The sequence below is a fragment of the Xylaria bambusicola genome (genome assembly GCF_022495145.1).
Source record: "Xylaria bambusicola strain CBS 139988 unplaced genomic scaffold F5B22scaffold_15, whole genome shotgun sequence".
NCBI lineage: Eukaryota > Fungi > Ascomycota > Sordariomycetes > Xylariales > Xylariaceae > Xylaria > Xylaria bambusicola.
The window spans coordinates 150,916-172,299 of record NW_025953568.1 but is presented as its reverse complement, the minus strand read 5'-3'; the positions used below and the strand labels follow the sequence as shown (position 1 = coordinate 172,299).

The 21,384-nt window shown below is 47.7% G+C and overlaps 7 protein-coding genes across 7 annotated transcripts; 3 read left to right on the top strand and 4 right to left on the bottom strand.

The window, feature by feature from the left end:
• Positions 1-102: 102 nt before the first annotated feature.
• Positions 103-2,106, top strand: F5B22DRAFT_96738 (thiamine pyrophosphate enzyme). Its single transcript, XM_047980737.1, has 3 exons — positions 103-310; positions 370-1,603; positions 1,688-2,106. The coding sequence occupies exons 1-3, from the start codon at positions 118-120 to the stop codon at positions 1,992-1,994; spliced, it is 1,734 nt and encodes a 577-aa protein (XP_047831828.1). The 5' UTR covers positions 103-117; the 3' UTR covers positions 1,995-2,106.
• A 622-nt stretch (positions 2,107-2,728) lies between these two features.
• F5B22DRAFT_635623 (P-loop containing nucleoside triphosphate hydrolase protein) lies at positions 2,729-5,488 on the bottom strand (the record flags this gene model as incomplete). The annotated part of the gene is made up of 10 exons (XM_047977171.1): positions 2,729-2,938; positions 2,999-3,146; positions 3,212-3,294; positions 3,418-3,675; positions 3,740-3,889; positions 3,926-4,139; positions 4,176-4,302; positions 4,381-4,710; positions 5,014-5,107; positions 5,180-5,488. The coding sequence occupies 10 exons, from the start codon at positions 5,486-5,488 to the stop codon at positions 2,729-2,731; spliced, it is 1,923 nt and encodes a 640-aa protein (XP_047831827.1).
• An 838-nt stretch (positions 5,489-6,326) lies between these two features.
• F5B22DRAFT_96303 (uncharacterized protein) lies at positions 6,327-7,450 on the bottom strand. Its single transcript, XM_047980733.1, has one exon. The coding sequence runs from the start codon at positions 7,204-7,206 to the stop codon at positions 6,523-6,525; it is 684 nt and encodes a 227-aa protein (XP_047831826.1). The 5' UTR covers positions 7,207-7,450; the 3' UTR covers positions 6,327-6,522.
• A 289-nt stretch (positions 7,451-7,739) lies between these two features.
• On the bottom strand, positions 7,740-9,402 carry F5B22DRAFT_645428 (UDP-Glycosyltransferase/glycogen phosphorylase; the record flags this gene model as incomplete). The annotated part of the gene is made up of 3 exons (XM_047978583.1): positions 7,740-8,016; positions 8,074-8,694; positions 8,747-9,402. 3 exons carry the CDS (start codon positions 9,400-9,402, stop codon positions 7,740-7,742), a joined length of 1,554 nt encoding a protein of 517 aa, XP_047831825.1.
• Positions 9,403-10,542: 1,140 nt separating this feature from the next.
• Positions 10,543-11,852, top strand: F5B22DRAFT_96415 (cytochrome P450). Its single transcript, XM_047980734.1, has 3 exons — positions 10,543-10,778; positions 10,837-11,357; positions 11,410-11,852. Exons 2-3 carry the CDS (start codon positions 10,850-10,852, stop codon positions 11,598-11,600), a joined length of 699 nt encoding a protein of 232 aa, XP_047831824.1. The 5' UTR covers positions 10,543-10,778; positions 10,837-10,849; the 3' UTR covers positions 11,601-11,852.
• Positions 11,853-12,845: 993 nt separating this feature from the next.
• Positions 12,846-14,821, bottom strand: F5B22DRAFT_645426 (uncharacterized protein; the record flags this gene model as incomplete). Its single annotated transcript, XM_047978582.1, has 3 exons — positions 12,846-13,407; positions 13,536-13,867; positions 13,988-14,821. The coding sequence occupies 3 exons, from the start codon at positions 14,819-14,821 to the stop codon at positions 12,846-12,848; spliced, it is 1,728 nt and encodes a 575-aa protein (XP_047831823.1).
• Positions 14,822-19,420: 4,599 nt separating this feature from the next.
• On the top strand, positions 19,421-20,656 carry F5B22DRAFT_96137 (Gar1/Naf1 RNA binding region-domain-containing protein). Its single transcript, XM_047980732.1, has 2 exons — positions 19,421-19,802; positions 19,962-20,656. The coding sequence occupies exons 1-2, from the start codon at positions 19,721-19,723 to the stop codon at positions 20,534-20,536; spliced, it is 657 nt and encodes a 218-aa protein (XP_047831822.1). The 5' UTR covers positions 19,421-19,720; the 3' UTR covers positions 20,537-20,656.
• Positions 20,657-21,384: the final 728 nt, after the last annotated feature.

Genomic DNA, 21,384 nt, shown 5'->3' with positions numbered 1-21,384 from the left:
TTTGATTTTTTAAACAAAAAAAACCAATACGTATAAAAAAAAAAAAAAATCTTTTTTTTATAAACAAACAGAACACGATCATTTTAAACCCCCCCCCCCCCCCCCCCCCCTACCAGAATGCCGCAAAGTGACATCAGGACCACCAATCTCAATAAGCCGGTGGATGTTGCTGAGTACCTTTTCACACGACTCCGCCAGATTGGTATTCGCTCCATCCATGGCTTACCAGGTGACTTCAACCTAGTCGCCCTGGACTACATACCCCAACTTGGGCTCGAATGGGTTGGCAATTGCAATGAACTCAACGCAGGTGAGCCGTCCCACATCAATTTTAGACAGATAGCCCTCAACTAACCGCTTTCTTGGCAGCATATGCCGCCGATGGCTATGCAAGAGTCAAAGGCATGGGCGCTATCGTCACCACTTTCGGTGTCGGCGAGCTTTCCGCCATCAACGGTTTAGCTGGTGCTTACAGCGAGATGGTACCCGTTGTGCACATTGTAGGGTGCCCATCAACCATCTCTCAGCGCAGCGGCATGCTGCTACATCATACGCTGGGCAACGGCGACTTCAATGCCTTCGCCAACATGAGCGCCGGCATCTCCTGTGTCGTGGCCAAGCTGAACGATCCAGCCGAGATCGCCTCTCAGATAGACCATGCGCTACGCGAGTGCTACCTACGTACCCGCCCCGTCTATATCATGCTGCCGACTGATATGGTGACGAAAAAGGTTGAAGGAGAGCTGTTAGATAAGGAGATCGACCTTTCGGAACCGGCGAATGAAGAGGCGAAGGAGGACTACGTAGTCGATGTCGTACTGAAATATTTGCATGCTGCCCAGCGGCCGGTTGTCCTCGTCGATGCGTGCGCCGTGCGGTCCCGTGTACTGGAGGAGGTGCACGCGTTCATCGACAAGACAAAACTCCCCGTATTCGTGACACCAATGGGCAAGAGCGCCATCGACGAAACTCACTCTTCTTACGGTGGCGTCTACGCCGGTAGCGCCAGCCATCCCGAGATCAAAACAATGGTTGAAGGTTCAGACCTTGTACTGAGCATCGGTTCCCTGAAGAGCGATTTCAATACGGCCGGCTTCTCATACCGCCTGTCCCAGCTCAACACGATCGACTTCCACACCGACCATTGTGTCGTCCGGTATTCCGAGTATCCAGGCGTCAAGATGCGAGGTGTATTGCGCAAGATCACGCAGCGTGTCGACACGGAGAAGCTCAAGGTGCAGTCCCTACCAACTCCATCACCATCTCCAGAAGCGGCGCTTGAGGGCATCAATGGGCCGATTAAGCAGGCGTGGTTCTGGCCGCGGATCTCCAATTTCTTCCGGGAAGGCGACATCATCGTGTCGGAGACGGGCACGGCTAACTTTGGAATTTGGGAAACGATATTCCCGCCCAACGTCACGGCCTTGAACCAGACCCTCTGGGGCAGCATAGGCTGGGCTGTGGGTGCGTGTCAAGGCGCTGCCCTCGCGGCGAAGGACACTGGCGGAAAGCGCCGAACGATCCTGTTCGAGGGCGATGGCAGTCTGCAACTCACAGCACAAGAGATCAGTACCATGATCAAGCATGGTTTGGATGTCATCATGTAAGTCGACCTTGATCATTACTTTCATTTTCTGATCCCTGAAAACGCAAGCGGTGGAAATCAAAACACTAACTCGCGTACCAGTTTCGTCATCTGTAACGATGGTTACACGATCGAGCGCTTCATCCACGGCATGGACGCCTCGTACAACGACGTGGCGACGTGGCAGTACCGGGAACTAGGCACCGTCTTCGGCGGTTCGCCCGCGACAGTCAAGAGCTATGCGGTGCACACGCCCGGCGAACTGGAGACCTTGCTTGCCGACGAGGACTTCGCTACCAATTACCATGGCCTACGGCTGGTCGAGCTGTACATGCCCCGTGAGGACGCACCGAGGAGTTTGAAGATGACGGCTGAAGTCAGTGCTAAGACGAATGCACGGGAAAATTGAGTGTTTTCTTTATGAATTTAGGCTTGTTTGGTAGGACGAATGGGATTGCGATTACATGACTAAACGATGTTTGACGGTTGGAGGGGTGAAGGGCGTTCATGGAGGTATAATGGTATATTAACTTGTACACAAGTAAGCCCACCGCGTTGGAAAACCCGATGTTAGAGATAGTGAGATATGATCCATGCAGAAAGTCTTGCTATAAACTTTAGAATATTGGCCGTTAACGAACATGAGTGGAATGAGGCCACTCCTTCATACAGTCTCTCATGGAAGACCGCCAGACAGAGGGTGTCGTTCCGTTTGGCACAGCTTCAGATGCCCCGACTATCGAGGAGAATACTCCAAGCGGTCTTAGGCCATTAGCAGGGTTGTGAGAATAGTAAGTACTGAATTAGTAATTCTTTAGTATTTACTTACTAGCTGAGTATTAGTAAGTAAAAGTATTCAAGGCGGTGGTTGTCAAATAGCCAGTTTGATATAGGGGATCTGCTAGGGGTGAGCGGAAGCTAGTTGAGCTATCTCTACTAGTAATTGGAGCGTAGACTACCCTGCTGACACGGCTCTTTCTTGACAAGCTTACGTACACCGTCAGACACAATTACAATGAGAAGATGCTTTGAAAACCTCATATCAACAATCCCAACCTCTCATATCCAATGACCGCGACTCAAAATATGCGCAACATAACCAGGAGACCCAGTTTGCATGTTGTTCATATCGTCATGATACGCCTAGAGACTCTTGCCCTTACTTACTCTAGACCAACGGTACACAAGGAATATCGCCAGAACATTAAAGACGATGTAGGAAGATAGAAGATATGCATTGTGCCATGGATCCCTCGTCTCAATGCCGAGTTGTCCTAAGACAGAGTGAGCATTGGATACTGGGCAAAATTGGCAATAATCTGTGGCATCCGCGTTCACGAGGTAGCCATCGGACTCGAGAATATAAGCCTCTAGATATTGCCTACAATCCTGAAGGCGTCGAATATCAGGAACCGGGATTTGGATAAGCTCAACCGGCGCGCATGTTATATAGGCACCGGAGAGTCCAGCCACTGCTATTCCTTGTACGAAGTATGTAAGGGGAGAAGAGCGATACAAGAAAATCCAGAAATTAGGTAGGCTATTCGGTGAGATAATGACTCTGTATTCCATGTCAGCAACACAACCTAAACAATATAGGGTTACACGAGCTCGGAAGGTACTTACCCGCAAAACGGGAGAGAGAGCCAGTAAAACAATGTTGCTAACTGTAAAGCGGTCCCAGGCTGCGAGAGGCTCGCGGCAAACACCTGGCACAATGTGCATGACCAGATGTTGAAGAAAAATACTAGAACCAGAACCAACGCTCCACGTTCAAGGGTTCCAAACATTACATCGCCATTATGCTGCAAGCCGGTGGGATAGTATCATACAACAAACATGGGGATCGAAATCAAAATTTTCCATGACGATTCGATTAGTATATTAGCTATAAGAAGAGCATACCATGAGTACATTTTCGAATTCCGCTCGCGCGATTCGAAAAGGTCGCGGTTAGCAGCAAGGCGAGTGCTGACAAGCTGACCGACACTTGTGAACATCTGCAGGAGGAGGAAAGAGGAGAACAGAATACTAGTAACACCCTGAATACTGAGTTGGGTGTTTAGAAAGGATATGCCATTGATAAAAGCCTGTGAAAGCGAGTAAGCTGAATGTTGGAAATAGGCGGCTGACTCTGAGTGTGGGAGGGCTTACCAGGCCGACTGAAAGAGTGACTTTCGTATAAAGATAAGTCCCATCTCTGCACTGGTCCCGAAAAATACGCTTCGTGAGGAATCCGACCTGGCACCAATACGAGGTCGCATATTCATCGCCACCTTCCGCATGGGAAGAAGACTGAGCAGACTGCGAAATATCAGCCTCTACAATCTATCGCAAGACTAACTTCCTGCATTCTCCGCGCTGCCATTTTTGTGACCATTCCCCGCCTCTTGAGTCTTGCTCAATAGCTGTCTCGTCAGTCAGGTCAACAGTAGTAAAATTCATCATCCATTCTGCTGGGTTCTCGTCAGGGTGGCACTTAGGTGCCCCATTTTCTTCAAAATACCTTGTCATAATGGAACCATTAACACCAATATCGCCGAAATATACTGTTCTTCCATTCTTGTTTAGGAGGAGTAGACGATCATACATGTTGAAAAGCTGAGAAGAGGGCTGATGGATCGTGCAGAGTATGGTTTGGCCATTGCTCGCTAGTTTGCGCAACAAGGAGCAGATAGACCATGCTATCTGGCTGTTAAGTCCCGATGTCGGTTCATCTGTAAGAATATCAGCCTAGTGTGGATGGCGAGGTTGATCCGGAATTTATTGATTGCAAGGGTAGTGCCATGACGTACCAAGAAACAGCAAAAGATCCGGCTTAGCAACCATCTCGACGGCAATGGTCAATCGTTTACGCTGTTCTGTGTTAAGACCTTCCCCAGGTTGACCAATTATCGCATCGGCATACGATTGCATATTAAGCATCTCCAAGACTGTCTCCACATAGTCCAACTTTTCTCTTTTTGAGATCTTGCTGGGCTGTCTGAGCAAAGCGCTAAACTCAAGAGCTTCCCGGACCGTTGTAGATGGGAGATGGACGTCTTGTTGCTGAGCATACCCGATGCGTCGTTGGCAGCTTAAACCAGACTTGATTCGCTCCGTATAACAAGGGCAGTTGAACTGGGCTTGGAACTGAGGATTCTGATTACAATGATCAACTAGGGCTGCAGTAGTCCTTGACCAACCAACTCCTTCTCGGCTGTTGGTGGCTTGAGATGACTCTATATACAAATGATCTGCCAGCCCAGACCGCCTGGGTCTCTAGGGTCTGTTTCAAGAAGCGAAGTCTGTATAACCTCACTTTCCAATATCGCCCAATATTGCCTGCATGTCTTGGAAGGTCATGAACAGCCTGCTATGGTCCTTCGTACGGCCGAAGTGCAAGGCGAACTGCATTCTTCAACCGGTACAGAGGTTACACGTGTAACACTCCGAAATGGTTGATTGCCCAGTAATGACCCCAGTTGTCGTTCGGTGAGATAAAACGTCTAACAAAGTGGTCTTACCAGCGCCAGTGGGACCCTAGGTTAGAGGTAAACGAACCATCCGTAGTTAGCCAGGTAAGCAGGCTGCGTGGACTATGCGATATCTTACCATAAGGGCAGTTAGTGTCCCTGGCATAACCCAACCTTCAATATCTTGAAGAATCTGGTGCGTATTATGTCGACTCTGGAGTGCGTATCCTAGGGACTTCCAATAGACGCTAGAGGTCTGTCGGGGAGGCCTGGTGGTATCCTGGACGGTATCTGTTGTGGACACTAGATCCTGGTTGACCGGTGGACTAGCATACTGTCGGCCTTTTCCGCGCCTCGTGAAATTACCCGATTCCATATTGCTATAGGGATCCTTAGAGCGAACTTTCCTGCTCCTAAATTGCAAGACTTCACCCCTCGATGGCTGCATGGGCACCAACTGGGCCGCAACAAGGTGAACAATACAAAACGCCAACATCATAGCATAAAGAATGGCCAGGTTTCCATCTCCGAATGTCAGCTAACTGAGCTACTGATCAATATCATCGAGAAGCAAGTACCTCCAAAGGTGATCAGACTAGTATCCGTATTTAGCCAACAGATATGTAGAACCATGGACCTCCTGTTCGTCCGTGACACCCCCGATAGCAACACAGATCCTGTTACTTGTCTGTATGTCTGCATATGTGGCACCATCTGGCACAGTTGTTGAACAGCTGAATGACCGATTTCCCATCTATACTGGGTTAGTCGAGTCATATTCTAATTAATATACCGGATTGCTTACTTCGTTGAGCATCAAGCTTTCATAGGTGTAGGCGATTGAATTTATACGCCAATACCAGCCGAGCCAGGGCCGTAGATCTGATGGGGGCACCACGAAGCCGGAATCTATGACGGCTAGCAAAACAAGAATGGATACAGGGGTATGTCTCCTATGGTATACTCTCCTACCTCTCCCCGGCCCCCTGTTAGACTGGTCTTGGCATGTACTCAAGATAGGGGAATTTTGCGGGCAAGTCACTATGGGCGGGATAGCCTCCAAAGCTAGCCTGCTAAGAGTGCCTACCTAACAAGGTCAGTTTTGCAAGCCTACCTAGAATAGGTTGACTACTCTCAGGTTTATAGGGGTGGGCTGAACTCATTTTGCCCATTCACTTTGCAGAAAAGCCCGTATAGGGTTGGTTACCCGTAGCCGAACAATTAAAAGTGATGGCCAGCGGCTAGTACCAAAGGTAGCTCTAAAGCTGTATGTAAAAATAGGTGGGGACTACGCACGCGGGCCGTCCCGAAAGAAAGTGGGGAATACCCACCCCATCGCAGGAACTGGCAGTAGTTAGCCAACGCTAAGTACCGGTAGGTACTTTACGCAGATACCTGTGCGTACCGGTACTACCCTTAGCTGAACTTTAGAAACGTGACAGTTGTGTTAGGATCGCCGCGTATCAACGAAGTACTTATGCGTCAACATCTGCATGGTTCTTGTTGCACACAAAGTGGCGTGTGATCATGTGGGGTCTGAACAGCCTTAGTTTCAATATCCTTGAGACAACCATTGACAATGACACGGGCACCAACTGTGGCAGACCTGCCGAACAAGCGGGTGACATTGTCTGCAACAAACGCGACTAAAGGACTGTATAGTTCCCGCATGATGCCTGTACCACGGCAGAAGCCGGGGGTGGCCATGTTGATGTTTGCAACAGAGCTTGGCTCATCACAAGTTGCACGAGCACCTTCGACCTGTTGTACGTAGTATTGCTCGCCACTATTGAAAACCGCGCGATTCCTCTTAAAGGCAGGCAGGATAGGAGACTCGTTTCGTTCTTCTAGCAAAGCCATCCGAGCCGAGTCTGAGGAGACAAGGGTGATGCGACCAGGTTCGGAGTTTTGTCTCTTGGCTTTGATGATTGGAAGTAACTGAACCAGGAGCAGAAAAGATGATAGAAAGTTGACTTGTATGCTTTCCTCGTATCCGGTAGATGCGTTGAATACTTCTGTACCTTTGCGAACACCTGCGTTCAAGATCACTATGTCCAGTCGAGCGAGAGCATCGGCACGCTTCGTGAAAGCCATGATGGAGTCATACTCGGACATATCTAGCTTCCATACTTCAATTTTTTCCGCAGATTCTCCTCGCTGCCTCATCCCCGGACTCCACTCTGCGCACAGCGAGGGTTAGCTTGCCGACTCCCAGATCGAGCAACTGAGAGGCACACTCAAAGCCTATGCCGCCGTTAGACCCAGTGATGATCGCTGTCTTGCCGAACACATTGGCCTCATGTGAGTTGAGGGGCGGGGGCGTGATAAAGATCTGACGATAAAAAATTTGAGTCATGGTCGGCCCACCTGCCGCAGCCTTACGCCACATAGCTACCAAGCCAGAAATGGGTCAAAACATACTGAATGTTAGCTACATATTCTAGTGTGATTGGCTAAATATCCCATGTCTAGTGCCACTTGGCGTATTGGCGGCTCAAATAGAGTGTGATAGACACCCAGCGAGACCCGTCCGTTAAGCCTGATACTGTCGACTGTTGAACTTGTGGTTGATCAGTTTGAACAATGAAGGTAATGTCCACATTCTCTCACACGCGATTCCAGTATTCGGCTCTCTTCCCTATAAAGTACTAGCTCTCAAGCTACCGTGGCCAGTGAATCATGCATGTTGGCTATAACTTTCATGTGCCAGTGCCTGCTAGTCTTGCAATCTCCGACGCCGCGATGTATCGACCAGGATTGGCTTGCGCCAACAATTGAAGCGCTTGGGCCTTGTCCCGAAAAGATTGACGCTGACTTCCATTGATCACACTCAAAATAGCACCAGATAGGCAACTGACGGTCCACATTGGACTGGTCTCTCGGCATGCCCACACGCCCACGCCAGTATACTCGGCCAGCTGCGCGAACCCATATAGATCTAGCCACTGTGGTAAGATCACCTGGGGGATCCCGGCGCTGCAGGCCTGGGTTAGTGAATGCTTGCGTAAAGTCATGATAGGGCAAAGAACCTACCTAATGGCTTCATGATAACAGCCAGAACCTCCATGGTGAACAGATGCAATGACGTGCCCAGATTCTAACAGCGATGATGGATCGGCAGCCAGCCAGCGCTCGACCTTCACTCTACCGACATCGGCAAACGGGAGGAGAGGCTCCAGGAATTGGTCAGTATACGAGCTATCCTTCTTAATTTTCCACAATACTTGGACATTGCTCGAATCAAGGATTTTGGTAATAGCCTCTGCCATGATGATAGCGTTTTGCTCAGAGAACTCAAAGCCAGACCCCAGATTGACAAGAACAGTCGGCGCTCTTATTAGCCATTCGGCAAGTTCTTCATCTTGTTCAGCGACCGTGCCTACAGATAACGTGATAGGACCTGTGCACGTCACGTTCTGGGGGATGACATCAACGGGGATTGCTGCTTCAGGCATAGTTTGAGAGAGCCAGGGCACGTCTGGCCGATGCAATGCAAAAAAGTTGATAGGATCTTTGAGACCTTTTGACTCGAGATATCTTTGTTTATCCCGTATATCTGGCATCCATAGCATCGTCGATATAAATTTCAAGTTTAGCAGGATATTTTCAGGGATTTTGTTCCATGGTACAGGGTATGGGAATCCAGAGCCCAAGCTAGTGTCCTTCAATCAGTAAGTTGAGTTATGGTCGGATAGCAAAAACCTACGCAGGATATTTCCAAAACATTTTCCCCCATGGTTGCTCAGCAGGGAAGTTTTCTATCAACGTATTCGGGCTGATGATGGCGTGCAAACGATTCTTGTCCCTTGTTGCATCAATAGCTGGGCGAAAAAGAGTGTCTAACACGACAACAGCAGGATTGACTTCGTCGATTATTCTGCTCAGTTGCTCGTAGATTGCTAGGTGATCTTCTCCTGTCCACGGCGAGATGAACAATTGCATGTCTTTGCATAACTGACTAATACCTGCCCACCCGGGGGGGTGGATAGAATTTGAAGTATTCTTGCCAAATGTGCGACATGAATCGATGACCGACAAGCCGTCAATAGGATGAAACATAACCTCTTTTCCTTGTGACGTCTTCTTGTGCGAAGAGAGGCGTTCTAGCCTTGGCGCCATCCCCTTAAAAGAGCTGAAATGCAGCTGGACGTGAGTGTGCCGTTCTAATAGAGCTTGCGCAGTGGCTACATGGACATTAGACAGCCCGTAGTCACTCGTTACTAGGAATAGAGCTGTGTTGTTTCGGCCGACCACAGGTGGTATTGCAATCGTGGTGGGCGAAAGTAGAGATGATCTCCAGGAAAGGAGAAGAGCGATCAACGCCACGCCAATAGTCGTAAAGGTGAGCCTGTGGACTGGCATCGCGACCACAATGATAGCAATATAGACAATGTGTAAGAGTTAGGCAAGTAAATAGATCATTTAACGAGTGCGCCCCTCTTTGTCAGAGAAACAACTGTGGAATACAAGACTACATAAATAGGCATCCCAACAGGTAATGAAAAAAGGGATAAGCACCCTGTTTGACCAATATCCGAATTATCCCTATACCCTATAGGGAATTCTTGGCATACTTCAAGTAGCGTTATTTGCATAATTCGGATTAAAAATTCATCACCACTGTTGTCATGATCCAGCGAGGAAGTCAAAAAGCTGGCTGTTTTGGTCCTCACTTACTTTGGTTGGGTCAGATAGCCAAAGATCTCCGCGATAATAGCGGCCGATTTTTACACGTAGATAACCCATTAAGTACATGGTGGCTCTCAGCCTTTCACTAAGTCCTTCTCGATATAGACTAGAATAAACCAGTCACCCCCGCCCCCATTCCCAACCATCATGCCTTTTCCAATCACCAACCCGTTACTATTAGGATGGGAGTGTCACTTCACATGCTGATGGATTTTTCGCCTGTCTGCTCGGGGTCGTTAGATGTGTATGGTATTCATAATCTATGGAGCGTAGCTCGACATATGTGTTAGTTTCGGTGGTAGCGTCGAGGTTGTTAGACTTTTCCAATGGCAGAGTACTGGAAGTTCCAAACTTCCGTATAAAAGAGGGCAATCCTGTGAGGTTGCCTCCCCAGCAGCTTCCCTGTGACACGAGGGGAAATGCTTGCGATTTCAGTACTCTTAAGGACATGAAGGCCCACGCAGCTAACGCATCCTGCAGAATCACCAACAATATAGGCAGCCAGCCTCCAACCCGACAATCATTGGTTTGATCCTTAGGGGAAGACTTCAAAGGCCCGAACATATTGCGCTGACAGGGTAACTAGATAGCGCCAAGTGCATCTATATCGAGTACCTTCACTTGATAGATTAGTTACCTAAGGCTGTCCGAGTCTGCGGTATTTGCCTATGCAGCGGTAGTATTGTGAAGCGCTGACGAATAATATGTGGGGAGAGGATTGTTATACTGCTCGGAAGCTGAATGTTGAACGTGGCAAGGACTAGGCAAAGATTTATGACAACATCACTGGACGGTCGCTTTCTTCTTGTGATTTCTTCCTCATATGTCTTGCATTGTTTAGTCACCCCTTTGCGTCGTCCTAAGTTTGCTCGAGACATCCCATCGTGTAATGGCTAGTCTTCGTAATCAAGCAGCAAAAGAGTGCAACCATTCCGCCATGATACACACCAACTACCGGCTTTCAATAGCCTTTTCTTTCATTCTCATCATTTTGTGCATATCCAAGATGACATTACACTTGCGTCTTCAGATCTGGGGATCGCATGGGCGTAAGATTTAGAATTCCTGCAGAACCTCGGAAACTATAATTCTCTAACATTATGGTAGCTCAATCGAGAACATGGTGCGAAATACGACCATGGCGATGATTCATATATTCCAAGACAAAAGCCTTGCCAAGCGTGTGCGACAAGAGTTGCACGACTCGTTTGGTGACCGGGATGTAAAGGATATTGACCCAAAACAACTTGCAGCAAACCCTCTACTAAACTCTGTTTACGCCGAGACTCTTCGTTTGCATGTGAAGACTTACACAATCATTTATTCTTCCCATTCGAATGTACCTTTAGGTCAATACATACTACCGAGGCGCAGTGTCGGTCTTGTCAACTCGCACTTCTCACACATGAACCCCGACTTCTGGAACACTTACAAGGGACGCTTTCCTCTGAATTCATTCTGTGCCGACAGGTTTATAACTGATCCGTCGGACAACTCAACTGGCCCAATAAAGCCTGAGCGTCGCAAGAGTGTTGCAGGGACCTCGACAGGCAAAATCGACCCCGTAGAAAGGAGTGGACCATATTTCTCTACGGATGGCCTTGATGGATCTTGGATTCCTTATGGAGGTGCGTTACCTTAAGACGAAGAGTGTTATTGGTAGCTAACATTCACTCCCAGGAGGACGTCTCATGTGCCCTGGCCGGTTCCTGGCCAAAAATTCCATAATACTAACCCTCGCCACTCTGGTTAGTAAGTTTGATATCGAGTTCAAACTTGATAACATTGAAATCGAATCCAAGAGCTTTGGTCTTGGAACAGATTCTTCGAAAGCCCTCGTTCCATTTCGTATTAGGCCCAGAGGAGAGTAACGACTTATAACATAGGGGTTATGCATACTGTCCTTGTCTCCTGGTATCAAGCTTTTCCACAGGTGGCGTAAAACCCCTTTATAATGGTTAGCATTACATAGAATATCTACATATATTCTATAACATTGTTATGTTGGGCAGCTTGTCTTTCAGTTATATCACATTTGTATTCATAAGAAAGAAAAAAAGGTTTCACATGCTAAGATAAAACGAGGTCCAACAGCTAGGGCACAGGATGTTAATAAATATCAGGGCCACTTCATTACCACGGTCCTTATAATAAGAAGCGCTGGGTGGAAGCTATTGACCAATAAATAGTTTGATAACTGGTATGTTTGGTTATTGGTAATGAAATTATGCATAGTTAAGCCCCGTTAGGACACGTACATGTGACGAGAACTATATGTACGGAATGTTTGCGAAGGATGTAGCATGTAGCTCTGATGTAACGGTACAGGCATTATGCGCGCAATGGACACAAATATTGAAGAGTTATTATGGCAGACTCAAAGACCGGAGGTACTCAAATACCTAATAGTACTGCTATATATGCCAACAGGGGATTCCAATTTTGAATGCCAGAACCTCCAATCTTAAAGGCTTCCATACCAATATTTTAACATTTGTATGCAAAAGCCAGAGAATATATAGAACATAGTCACAGAGAGAGACTTATTATTTTATATTGAATTCTATAAGCACGATCGGCGACCCTAGACTTTTTATCTCTCAATGTTGTCTGGTCCATTCCGTTAAAGGTTGGTAAACAGACCATAGAACGGACCAAAGTACGACATCGTCCCTACTTTAACTTCCACGTATAATTTCAGCGTCTTATCAGGCAAAGATTCGGTATTTATCTTTTATCTCTACGCGCTCTCTCTTTTTCTCCACTACCCGCCTCCTCCTTCTTATAGTCGTGGTATTAGTTCCCCCTCCATAAAATTGCAACCATCCCAGGAAATTCCTCGGCCATTGTCTCTGAATCCGCCCTGCTAGAAATCTGCCTTCTGCCTTTAAGGGAATCAGGGATCCTGAACAATGTTAGCTGATTAATTAGTGGAATGCATAACAGCAGCCAAAAATGCCTGCGACTTTATTTATCTCCCAAGACTTTTTAGCTGAAGAATGATGATATGAGAAGTCCGCTCGAGGTATCTAATACGCCATTTCCTCATCTTCCATCGTTAAACTTCTTTTGGAAACCAATGAAAAAAAAAACCTCGTCTCGCACGAGAATAGATATTATTTGTTAAACATAGGACAGCGTAAATCCCAGGGCTTCTTGAGATTATCCGGTGCACACACGGCCTCGTTTGCAAACGCACGCCACCTGTCTAGCAGATCGGTCTGGCGTATTTGCTCGGCCTGAGTGAAGAAGCTAAAATGGCCCACAACAGCTCGCGTATCAATAATGAATGGTCGCCCCGTTGACCTGGGAATGAGTCTTGTAATGGCGTCCTCGTCGTCGTCGTTCATGGGAAGATGTTTCTTAATGTCAGAGCCCCAGACAACGCAAAAGTTGAGATTGTACCGCCGAAATTGCGTGTCGAAAATCTGCTCGCCACCCAATACAGGTTCCCCGTCGTCTAGCTGTGGTGTCGACACAGTAGAATTTGCGTCAGGCCCTTTGGCATCTTCCGGGTATGTTGCTGGTAGTCCAAAGAAGTAGCGAGATATCTGGTTCATCTCGAGATTGTATAGTAAAGAGTACTGTTGCTGGGCAGCCATGGCCCATGACCTCCACACCGGACTAAAAGCGATAAGATCTGGGCCAGGGTTTTGATCGTATCTTCCCATTGAAGTACTATTTACGAGCCAGAGTCAGTAATTACCAGTAAGAGCAAAAGTTCGGTGGATATTTCGGAAACACGCAGGATCAGTGCAGCCAGAAACCTGTCTAGTAGGGGTAATAAATGACGCCAGGGCACTAACTGAAGGAGATCAAAATTATCATGGGAGAGCAAAACGAAAGGATGGCCACGATATGGCACCTTAGGATACATGATACTTTCATCGCTCCCGGTTTTCCACTTATTCAACTTGTTCTTTGGATACCTCGCCTGCTCCGAAAGCCGCCATGTCTCTGATGCATGATGGCGTGGTTGATTGTTTGGGTCCTGAACGAATGGGTAGATAGCATTATGATGGAATTGTTCCATCCCCGTGATGGGGCTGTTGACCAAGTTGGCTGAAACTGCGTAAGCATGTGGTACGGCAAGTCGTGTATGCACTAGTTGCGGTATGGCATCCTGATGGATATAAACCTGGTAGAAAGAATGAGCTTGTCAACAATTTTTCTATGTGGTGGCTAAAGTCTGGGGGTACTGATTCGACTAGACTAGATCAAACCAGGTCGGATAAGGAGAGGATCGAATGCAACTTACGATATCATCATCAAGTTTAATGTACATAGTATTATCTGCCGTGGCATGTTCCCACAAGCACCCATATCTACCGTTGTTCGATTGACAGCCTTCTTGGCCGACGATCTTGTAATCAGGCAGGTCCTTCACAAGAGCATTCAGCCATGAAATGTCTTCTTGGACTTCAGTGTGGACCATGAACCACACTTCATCGACATAGCCACCGTTCGATGCGAGATTCTGTCGTAGGTAGCAATCAAGAATGTCGACGTATCGCTTTCTCCCAAAAAATACCATGGCAATGATTCTGAAGCCCTCCGGTTTTCGCCAACCCCCTTCCGGCGCAATGCTATGGTGCTCAAGAATCTCACTAGAGCGGTCTTGAGAGTCAAGATCGTAGCTCCCATCTTCATCGACAGGCCAAGTGGTGCAGAATTCTGGATCGGGCTTAAATAAAGGGGTGTGGGTAGGAGCAGCTAATATAAGTGACGCTGTCGCTGTCGTCGTCGTTGCTGTCGTTGCAGCAGGCGCCGGTGAAGCGTCGGTTGGCCGGGGCGGCCTATACGAATAAATGACGAGAACTGTAGTGACAAATGATATACCGAATATCAAGGCGATGAACCGCGGGTTCAATTTGTTTGACTTGAGAATAGGCGGTAGCGAGTTTGGCATAGACACAAACGGCAGACGCCTCCATAACGGTTTGGACGAGGACCGGTACCTGTCGTTGTTGTATGCTTCGTGTGCGCTATCATCGTCCTGGTAGTCAAAGTCGCTATTCTCGTGAGTGTGCTCGTCATTTTCCTTGCGTACTAGCTGGGCCGTAGCCTCGACATCTTCGCCGTCTCGCCTCATAGTCGTCGTTGTCTTGTGGCCTACCAGCGAGGAATTGGATAGACGACGGCAGGACTCACCAACACGCCTTCACTTGCGAGCCACTTCAGATATAGTAAAGCAGAGATACTTAGACCTGACTCGAGCCTAGGTTCCATAGCTTGTTTGCCTGCTAGGTCGGTGGTGTACTAAGTAATAGCTGCTTCGGTGTGGATACCTCCATATTGTATGTAGTTGTAGGTATCCTCGGTATCTAATGGTCTAATGGGGAGCGAGGGGAGCTCTTGAGGACTATTAGTCGTAGGCCTAGTAGATAGTGTGTGCACTAGGTCATCCCGTGTCTCGTGTCCCGGCTGTGCGACAGAATCGTTAGAGCAGAAGGGCTTTGTGAAGTGGACCTGCTGCGAAACGATCATCGTAGGCAAATGAATCATGGTTTTGCCCATATTCCATGAGTACGGTGTAAGTAGAGTAGAGGGCTGGTTCCTGGTCCTTGGTAGTGGTGTCATTCCCCCCTCCCCCCTTCCCCCTTCGCCCCCTTCTACGCATACCAATGGCCGAGCTACGAGCTATCAGTGTTTGTATTTGTGTTGGATCATTTGTTATATCTAGCAGATGTAGCAGATTTGGCAGATCTGGTACCTGATCTTCCCTACAGGAGGTTATTTACCTACTTACCTACTAAGTACAGGCACGTGCACTCGCAGCATTGAACACCTACCTACTTGGACGCCTTTGTCTCATACACTGCAAGCATTGGAGTTGTACCTGGTGGGGGATGTGTGTAATATATCTGTCTATCTGGAATTCTATTGCGTACTTGCTTGCGTACAAATAGGGAGATAGGGATGTATTTGTGGCCGAGATCAACTATTCACACCGCAAATAGTATTGATGGCGTCCCCCTTTCGTTTTGTCCCATTCTTTTGTCCCCCTCATTTCCCCCAAGCATGATAGGGATAATATAAGGAAGGTTATAACTACATACCTACCTAACGTATGTATGTATACTGACTTAGACTATGTGTGCTTATAAGTACATACACAATATTAGCAACTATACCTACATACCTACTTACTTATATGGCAAACGAGGGGACATATCAGACCTACACTATCAAGGCTTGTATTGTATACTATGTAGGTATTATATGACAGCCTCTTGGCGAAGGGTTACAGGCATATTGACCGCGTCGAGGGGTTACCATACAGCTGGGAACGATCTCCACTCCCAATACGCCCCCCTGGCTGTACCCCTTGCATTGCATCGATGCGGTACGATACCTACCGAGCTAGGTCTCAATAAATGATAAATCTGAAGATTGTTGTTTCGATGCAGCTGGTAACTTACCTACCGTACTTACAGACAGTAGTAGTGCGCCTGTTCCCAGTTTTCACTCGCTGATCAGCGCCTCATAGCCATGATGTGCATCACCACGTTGTACAAGCACATCGCACATCATAGGTACATCATACATTATACCTACATATACACAGTACATAGTACATGATGCATGTACATGTACCTACATTACAGTACTGATGTGTGTGGGCTCCTGCCCTGCGCCAAGTGGGTACCGACATACCTAGTTACTATGTAAGTATGTACATATGCCAGATTCGAGCTCTACTTAAGTATACTGTACTGTACGTATATCTAGGTATCTCGACGGGTTCGGGTCGAGACTGATCGAGGCCTTGAATCCACCAGACCTAGTTCAGAAGTCCCGTCTTGACATCACAGCATTGGCCAATCACGCAGAACTGCACTTCGGATGAATCTTGCGCTGGTGTGAAATTTCACCATGTCCGTCTCTACACTAATACCTCAGCCTAAGTTGTTCGCCTACGCTGCATACAGCACTACCTATAGTATTAATACGAGGCCAGCCCAGCTTCACTCACCATTCTATACTTGCTTACGTACATTGGATGAAAGCTTTGTGCTCTACCTCCGGTCCCATCTATCTGTTCACATGCCCCTAAGTACAGTACTTCTCTTAACAGTATTAGCTGCTTAGTAATCTTTTTTTTTTTTTTTTTCCTTCCAGCTGAACCCCAACCCAGCCCTTTCTACCGGCCCGAAACTCAATCTTGGTACATGTACGACGCAAACCTCGGCTAGATCGCTTCCTCTACTTAACTACGTGCCCACAGACTGGTAAGTAGGTACATGTGTATGTTTGTACGACGCTCCCTCGACACAGATAAATTATCAACACAAGGGATGAGCCACTTTGTGTCCATCTCGGTTTCATTTCCACACAGATGGGATATCACCGCGCCATTTCGCCATGTCTCACATGACAGCACCACAGTCCCATCCCCGAGATATCCCTGCCTCCTACTTGCCTTGTCAACGAACAAAATTATTATAACTATGGCCACTTGGACCTTTTCAACAAGGCCTTTGCTAAAGCATTGGTCTGACATCCCTTACAATCTTATCTGAACCCAAGCAACATGTTTCGCGTCGAATGAATTCAAAACTGTTGAGTAGATACTCGGCTGTTGTCCTCGAACCGGTAGGATGTACCTAGATGGACTAGACGGACCGAATAACTAGCCTAGAATCTGCCCAGGGAATGTAAGCATCGTTGAAATAATTATGCATAAGGGTGATCTAGGAAAGAAAATGATACTTTAGCCTACTCTACACATAACCACGTCTCATGAAGTTGACTCTCCTTGCCTTGGTAGACTTGGACTTTTGAACCTTGCCGCTTTGTCGCCCTTTAGCGGCATGGGTAGAGACAGTTGTAGTCGTCTTGCTGGATGCTTGATCGCTCTGTTTGTCAGATGTAAAGTCCGCGTCAGGACATGGGGAAAAGAAGGATGCGGATGTGGATGCAGATGCAGCAGGTGCAGGTATACCAGATTTAGGCATGATGGGCTTAAGTCGCGCCATGATGAATGAATTGAGGTTAGTCGTTGATTTTGCTTGCCGCTTGGTTCAGAAATGGACGAACTTCCTTTTATGTGTGTGTGTCTGTGTGGGTAAAAACCGATGCACCGGGTACTCAAATACCTAGTAGGACTGCTATATATGCCAACAACCTGCAATGTTTTCCATTGCCTTTGGAGAAAAGTGACACGCATAGGAGCATTATACCAAATCAGGCGAGTATTTCAAGTTCATCGTGGCAGTAACAGAAAGCACTGAACTTTTCCTTGGCCTGCATTTCGAAGGGAGACCGAGAAAAAGTCCAATTTAGGTAGTTTAGTAGAGAAGATCAAGCAAAGTACAACAACATCTCTAAAATCTACCCATCTACCGTAACCATCTGCGCGGATTGTTGGAGGTTGAGAAGAAGACGATGATAGCCAATATCACTTTCTTTCAAGACATCGCCTGATACGAGACATCCATGGAGAAACTAGAAACACGCAAGGTAGTGAATGCCCTTCCACGGGAGAGTAGATGAATGTAGATGGCCGCTACGCGAACATAGGTGAAAAGGAGGAGAGGAGGTAATATATAGTCCTACTGGGCGGTGTCCATTGGGATTCTGCCCCCTTTAGTTGGTGCAAGTTGCTGAGGCTCATAGCTGCATGAAGGCGGTGTAGCGGGCATGAACAACTGGCTCTCGTAGCTTTCCTGGGATGTGCTAGACCGGATACTCCACTGTCGTCGCATGTTTTGATTCTTGAGTGGACTATATTTGGTTGGCTTGGGCTTAGGCTTGGATTTGAGCCTAGAGTGAATAGCTTCGCTTCACTACGATATGTAAGTCTTGTTTCTATTGGTTGCACGGCCGAAGCCTGTAGGCGACTTTCATGTCCGGCAGTTTGAAGGTATTCAGTGTGTGTAACAAAGGCCGTCATCAGGAGCGAGATGAGAAAACTGTTGGGGTGTCTGGCAGCGGCACATGATCGAGGCATGTATCAAATCCCTCACCGTATACTCCAACCTCTGACCAGTCAACACTAGTATTACTACCCATGATGATATCCTCTAGTCGTTTCCGTGATACCATCAAGGGCGTCCATAGTTAGGGGAGAACAACGGCTATAGCTCTATATGTCTGTGCCGAAGACCAAATTTGTTGGGCTCTTCGGTACGTAACCAACCCTAAGCTCAATAGAGATATACTTATCTTGGATCAAATTCATTGAGAGAATTGCTTGATTTGTTCGGGGCTTGGGTGTTTCTGGTTTCTCCGTCGGTGCCTTGCACAGTGGACTGCGTTGGATTCTCTCTGAACTGTGTCAAAGTATGCACCAGGAAGGGATGCTACTCAGCCAATCATGTCTGTATTAGCACTTGAGTATGATAAATCTCACTGGTAGTAATTTATCTTAGTATGAGATGACGCTTTGAGAGTTTTATTCGGATTTGGTAAGAGGTAATGCATGTGTGCGCCTGTGTCACTGGTTTGTTGTCTTGTGCCGGTGCTAACACATCACATAATATGCAGTGACACACTTCTCGAGATTGAGTTGTCATTCATACAGAGGATACTGGAATTGTTGAATAGATTCCAGCTTAAATAATAATAAATACCAAAGTTTTTCAGCTGATCTTCATCTGCGAAATTCTTCGAATTTAAACAGCTGTTAAGGTTACCTAGGTATGAGGTTGTAATGGTACAGCCACACAAGCCACAAATCCATCACCGCCACCATAAGTGGACGAGGTCATACGTTTCTCCGCCCCGAAAGGCCCGTATGAGCCCCACATCTTAAACTCCCAATTGAACCTTGCAGCAGTGGGAAGCTCTCTCTTTTCGGTATAGCGCCAATTGAGACTGGCAGAAAAAAAATCCAGAGCAGACCTGGAGCTCCACTGGTGAAAGAAATCCCAAAACTTCAAGAGCCGGCGAAAGGACCCTTGTCGAACGGCGGCACATACATCAATTTTGGGTCCCCAATTGACCGCATAATTAGAGGGAACGGCATACTTATCAACTTTACAAGACAATGTCGCGAGGAGCGCCGCGTGGACGCGGCTTTGGAGGTGGCCGTGGAGGGGGAGGCTTTGGCGGAGGCGGCCGAGGTGGTGGTAAGTTTCTCTCCTCTCACGTTTGAATTGAACAGCGAAAAGGGGGGCAAAAACACAAAGGGGAAAAAGGAAGAGGGAGCAGGGAGAGAAACTAAGCAACAACAAGACACAAAAGAAGCAAAAAACAAAACAGCTAACCAAAACCCACCACTTTCACAGGCCGCGGCGGTTTCGGACAGCGCGACTTCGGCCCGCCCGACACGATCCTCGAGATGGGCTCCTTCATGCACGCCTGTGAAGGGGAGATGGTGTGCAGCAGCATAAGCGCGCAGAACAAGATCCCGCAGTTCAACGCGCAGATCTTCCTAGAGAACAAGACGTCCGTCGGCAAGGTTGACGAGGTCCTCGGCCCCATCAACCAGGTCTACTTCACCATCAAGCCCTCCGAGGGCATCCAGGCCGGCAGCTTCAAGCCCGGTGACAAGTTCTACATCGGCGCCGAGAAGGTCCTCCCCTTCGAGCGCTTCCTGCCCAAGCCCAAGCCTCCCCCCGGTGCCCCCAAGGTCAAGAAGTCGAGTCGCGGCGGCGGCCGGGGTGGACGCGGTGGCCCTATCCGTGGAGGTGGTAAAGGTGGATTCGGCGGTGGACGTGGCGGCCCTTCGAGAGGGGGTCGTGGCGGCTTTGGAGGTGGACGGGGCGGTGGTGGTCGTGGAGGATTTAGCAGAGGGGGCGGCGGAGGCGGTTTCGGAGGCCGGGGACGGGGAGGAGGTGGTTTCAGCAGGGGAGGACGATGAATACGATGATGATGATACCCCGGTTTCCGTCACGCAATCTCTCTTCCGCTCCTCCTGCTCTATCGTTTTTGTTACACTTCATACGGCTCATGCGGCACGGGAAATAGGCGTTCAGGATTGGTTTATTAATTTGCTTGCTCTCCCACCGTCTTTTCAAAGTGGCCTTTGCGTCAGGAAAAGGGAGTTATGTACTCATACTCGCCATTTTGACTGCAATAGCCATGCAAGAACGGATTAGGAATGAATAAAAGGCTTAGTATAACAATACTACTCTATTACTGGATGTGTACATATGATGGGGACCATGTCTACTGTGTACACAATTCAGTACCACACCTGAGTTGTTTTATTTGCCTTCTACGTTGGTTCACATCATGCATCATCTGTGCTTCTGAATTCCTAGACTCTTCAACTGTCTTCAGCATGTATACTTCATCCACGCGGGTCTGACTGTCATAGTGAGTACATTGCGATCCTGTTCTAGTTTGTGAAACTTTCGTGTTATTGCTTTCATCATGAAGTTCTTAATAAATAGTCCTAGCACGCTGGTTCGATCTGTTCCCTTCACTGGTGCTCTTGCCACGCGGCCCGTAATACAGGCTGAAAGGAAATTATTCAAAACAAAACAACAGCTCTCTCATGCTGTCCACCTTGAACACTTAACATACACAAAAGCTATAGTAAACCATAACTATTGAGATATCTATGCATACACCGGGAGGAATACAATAGGGGAACTAATACAACAATTCAACGACATTAGGCATGGTTGAGTATGCTCATGCAACAGCATCCCTTAATTTGCAGTGCCGTCTTTCATGGGGTATCCTTTCGTATGAGCTGTAACC

Excerpts from the sequence above, each read along its gene's own strand:
- F5B22DRAFT_96738 (XM_047980737.1), top strand. The coding sequence starts at position 118 with ATGCCGCAAAGTGACATCAGGACCACCAATCTCAATAAGCCGGTGGAT. Across the intron at positions 311-369 it reads TTGCAATGAACTCAACGCAG|CATATGCCGCCGATGGCTAT; the intron begins GTGAGCCGTCCC and ends CTTTCTTGGCAG. Across the intron at positions 1,604-1,687 it reads CATGGTTTGGATGTCATCAT|TTTCGTCATCTGTAACGATG; the intron begins GTAAGTCGACCT and ends CTCGCGTACCAG.
- F5B22DRAFT_96303 (XM_047980733.1), bottom strand. The coding sequence starts at position 7,206 with ATGAGGCAGCGAGGAGAATCTGCGGAAAAAATTGAAGTATGGAAGCTA.
- F5B22DRAFT_96415 (XM_047980734.1), top strand. The coding sequence starts at position 10,850 with ATGGTGCGAAATACGACCATGGCGATGATTCATATATTCCAAGACAAA. Across the intron at positions 11,358-11,409 it reads ATCTTGGATTCCTTATGGAG|GAGGACGTCTCATGTGCCCT; the intron begins GTGCGTTACCTT and ends ATTCACTCCCAG.
- F5B22DRAFT_96137 (XM_047980732.1), top strand. The coding sequence starts at position 19,721 with ATGTCGCGAGGAGCGCCGCGTGGACGCGGCTTTGGAGGTGGCCGTGGA. Across the intron at positions 19,803-19,961 it reads CGGAGGCGGCCGAGGTGGTG|GCCGCGGCGGTTTCGGACAG; the intron begins GTAAGTTTCTCT and ends CCACTTTCACAG.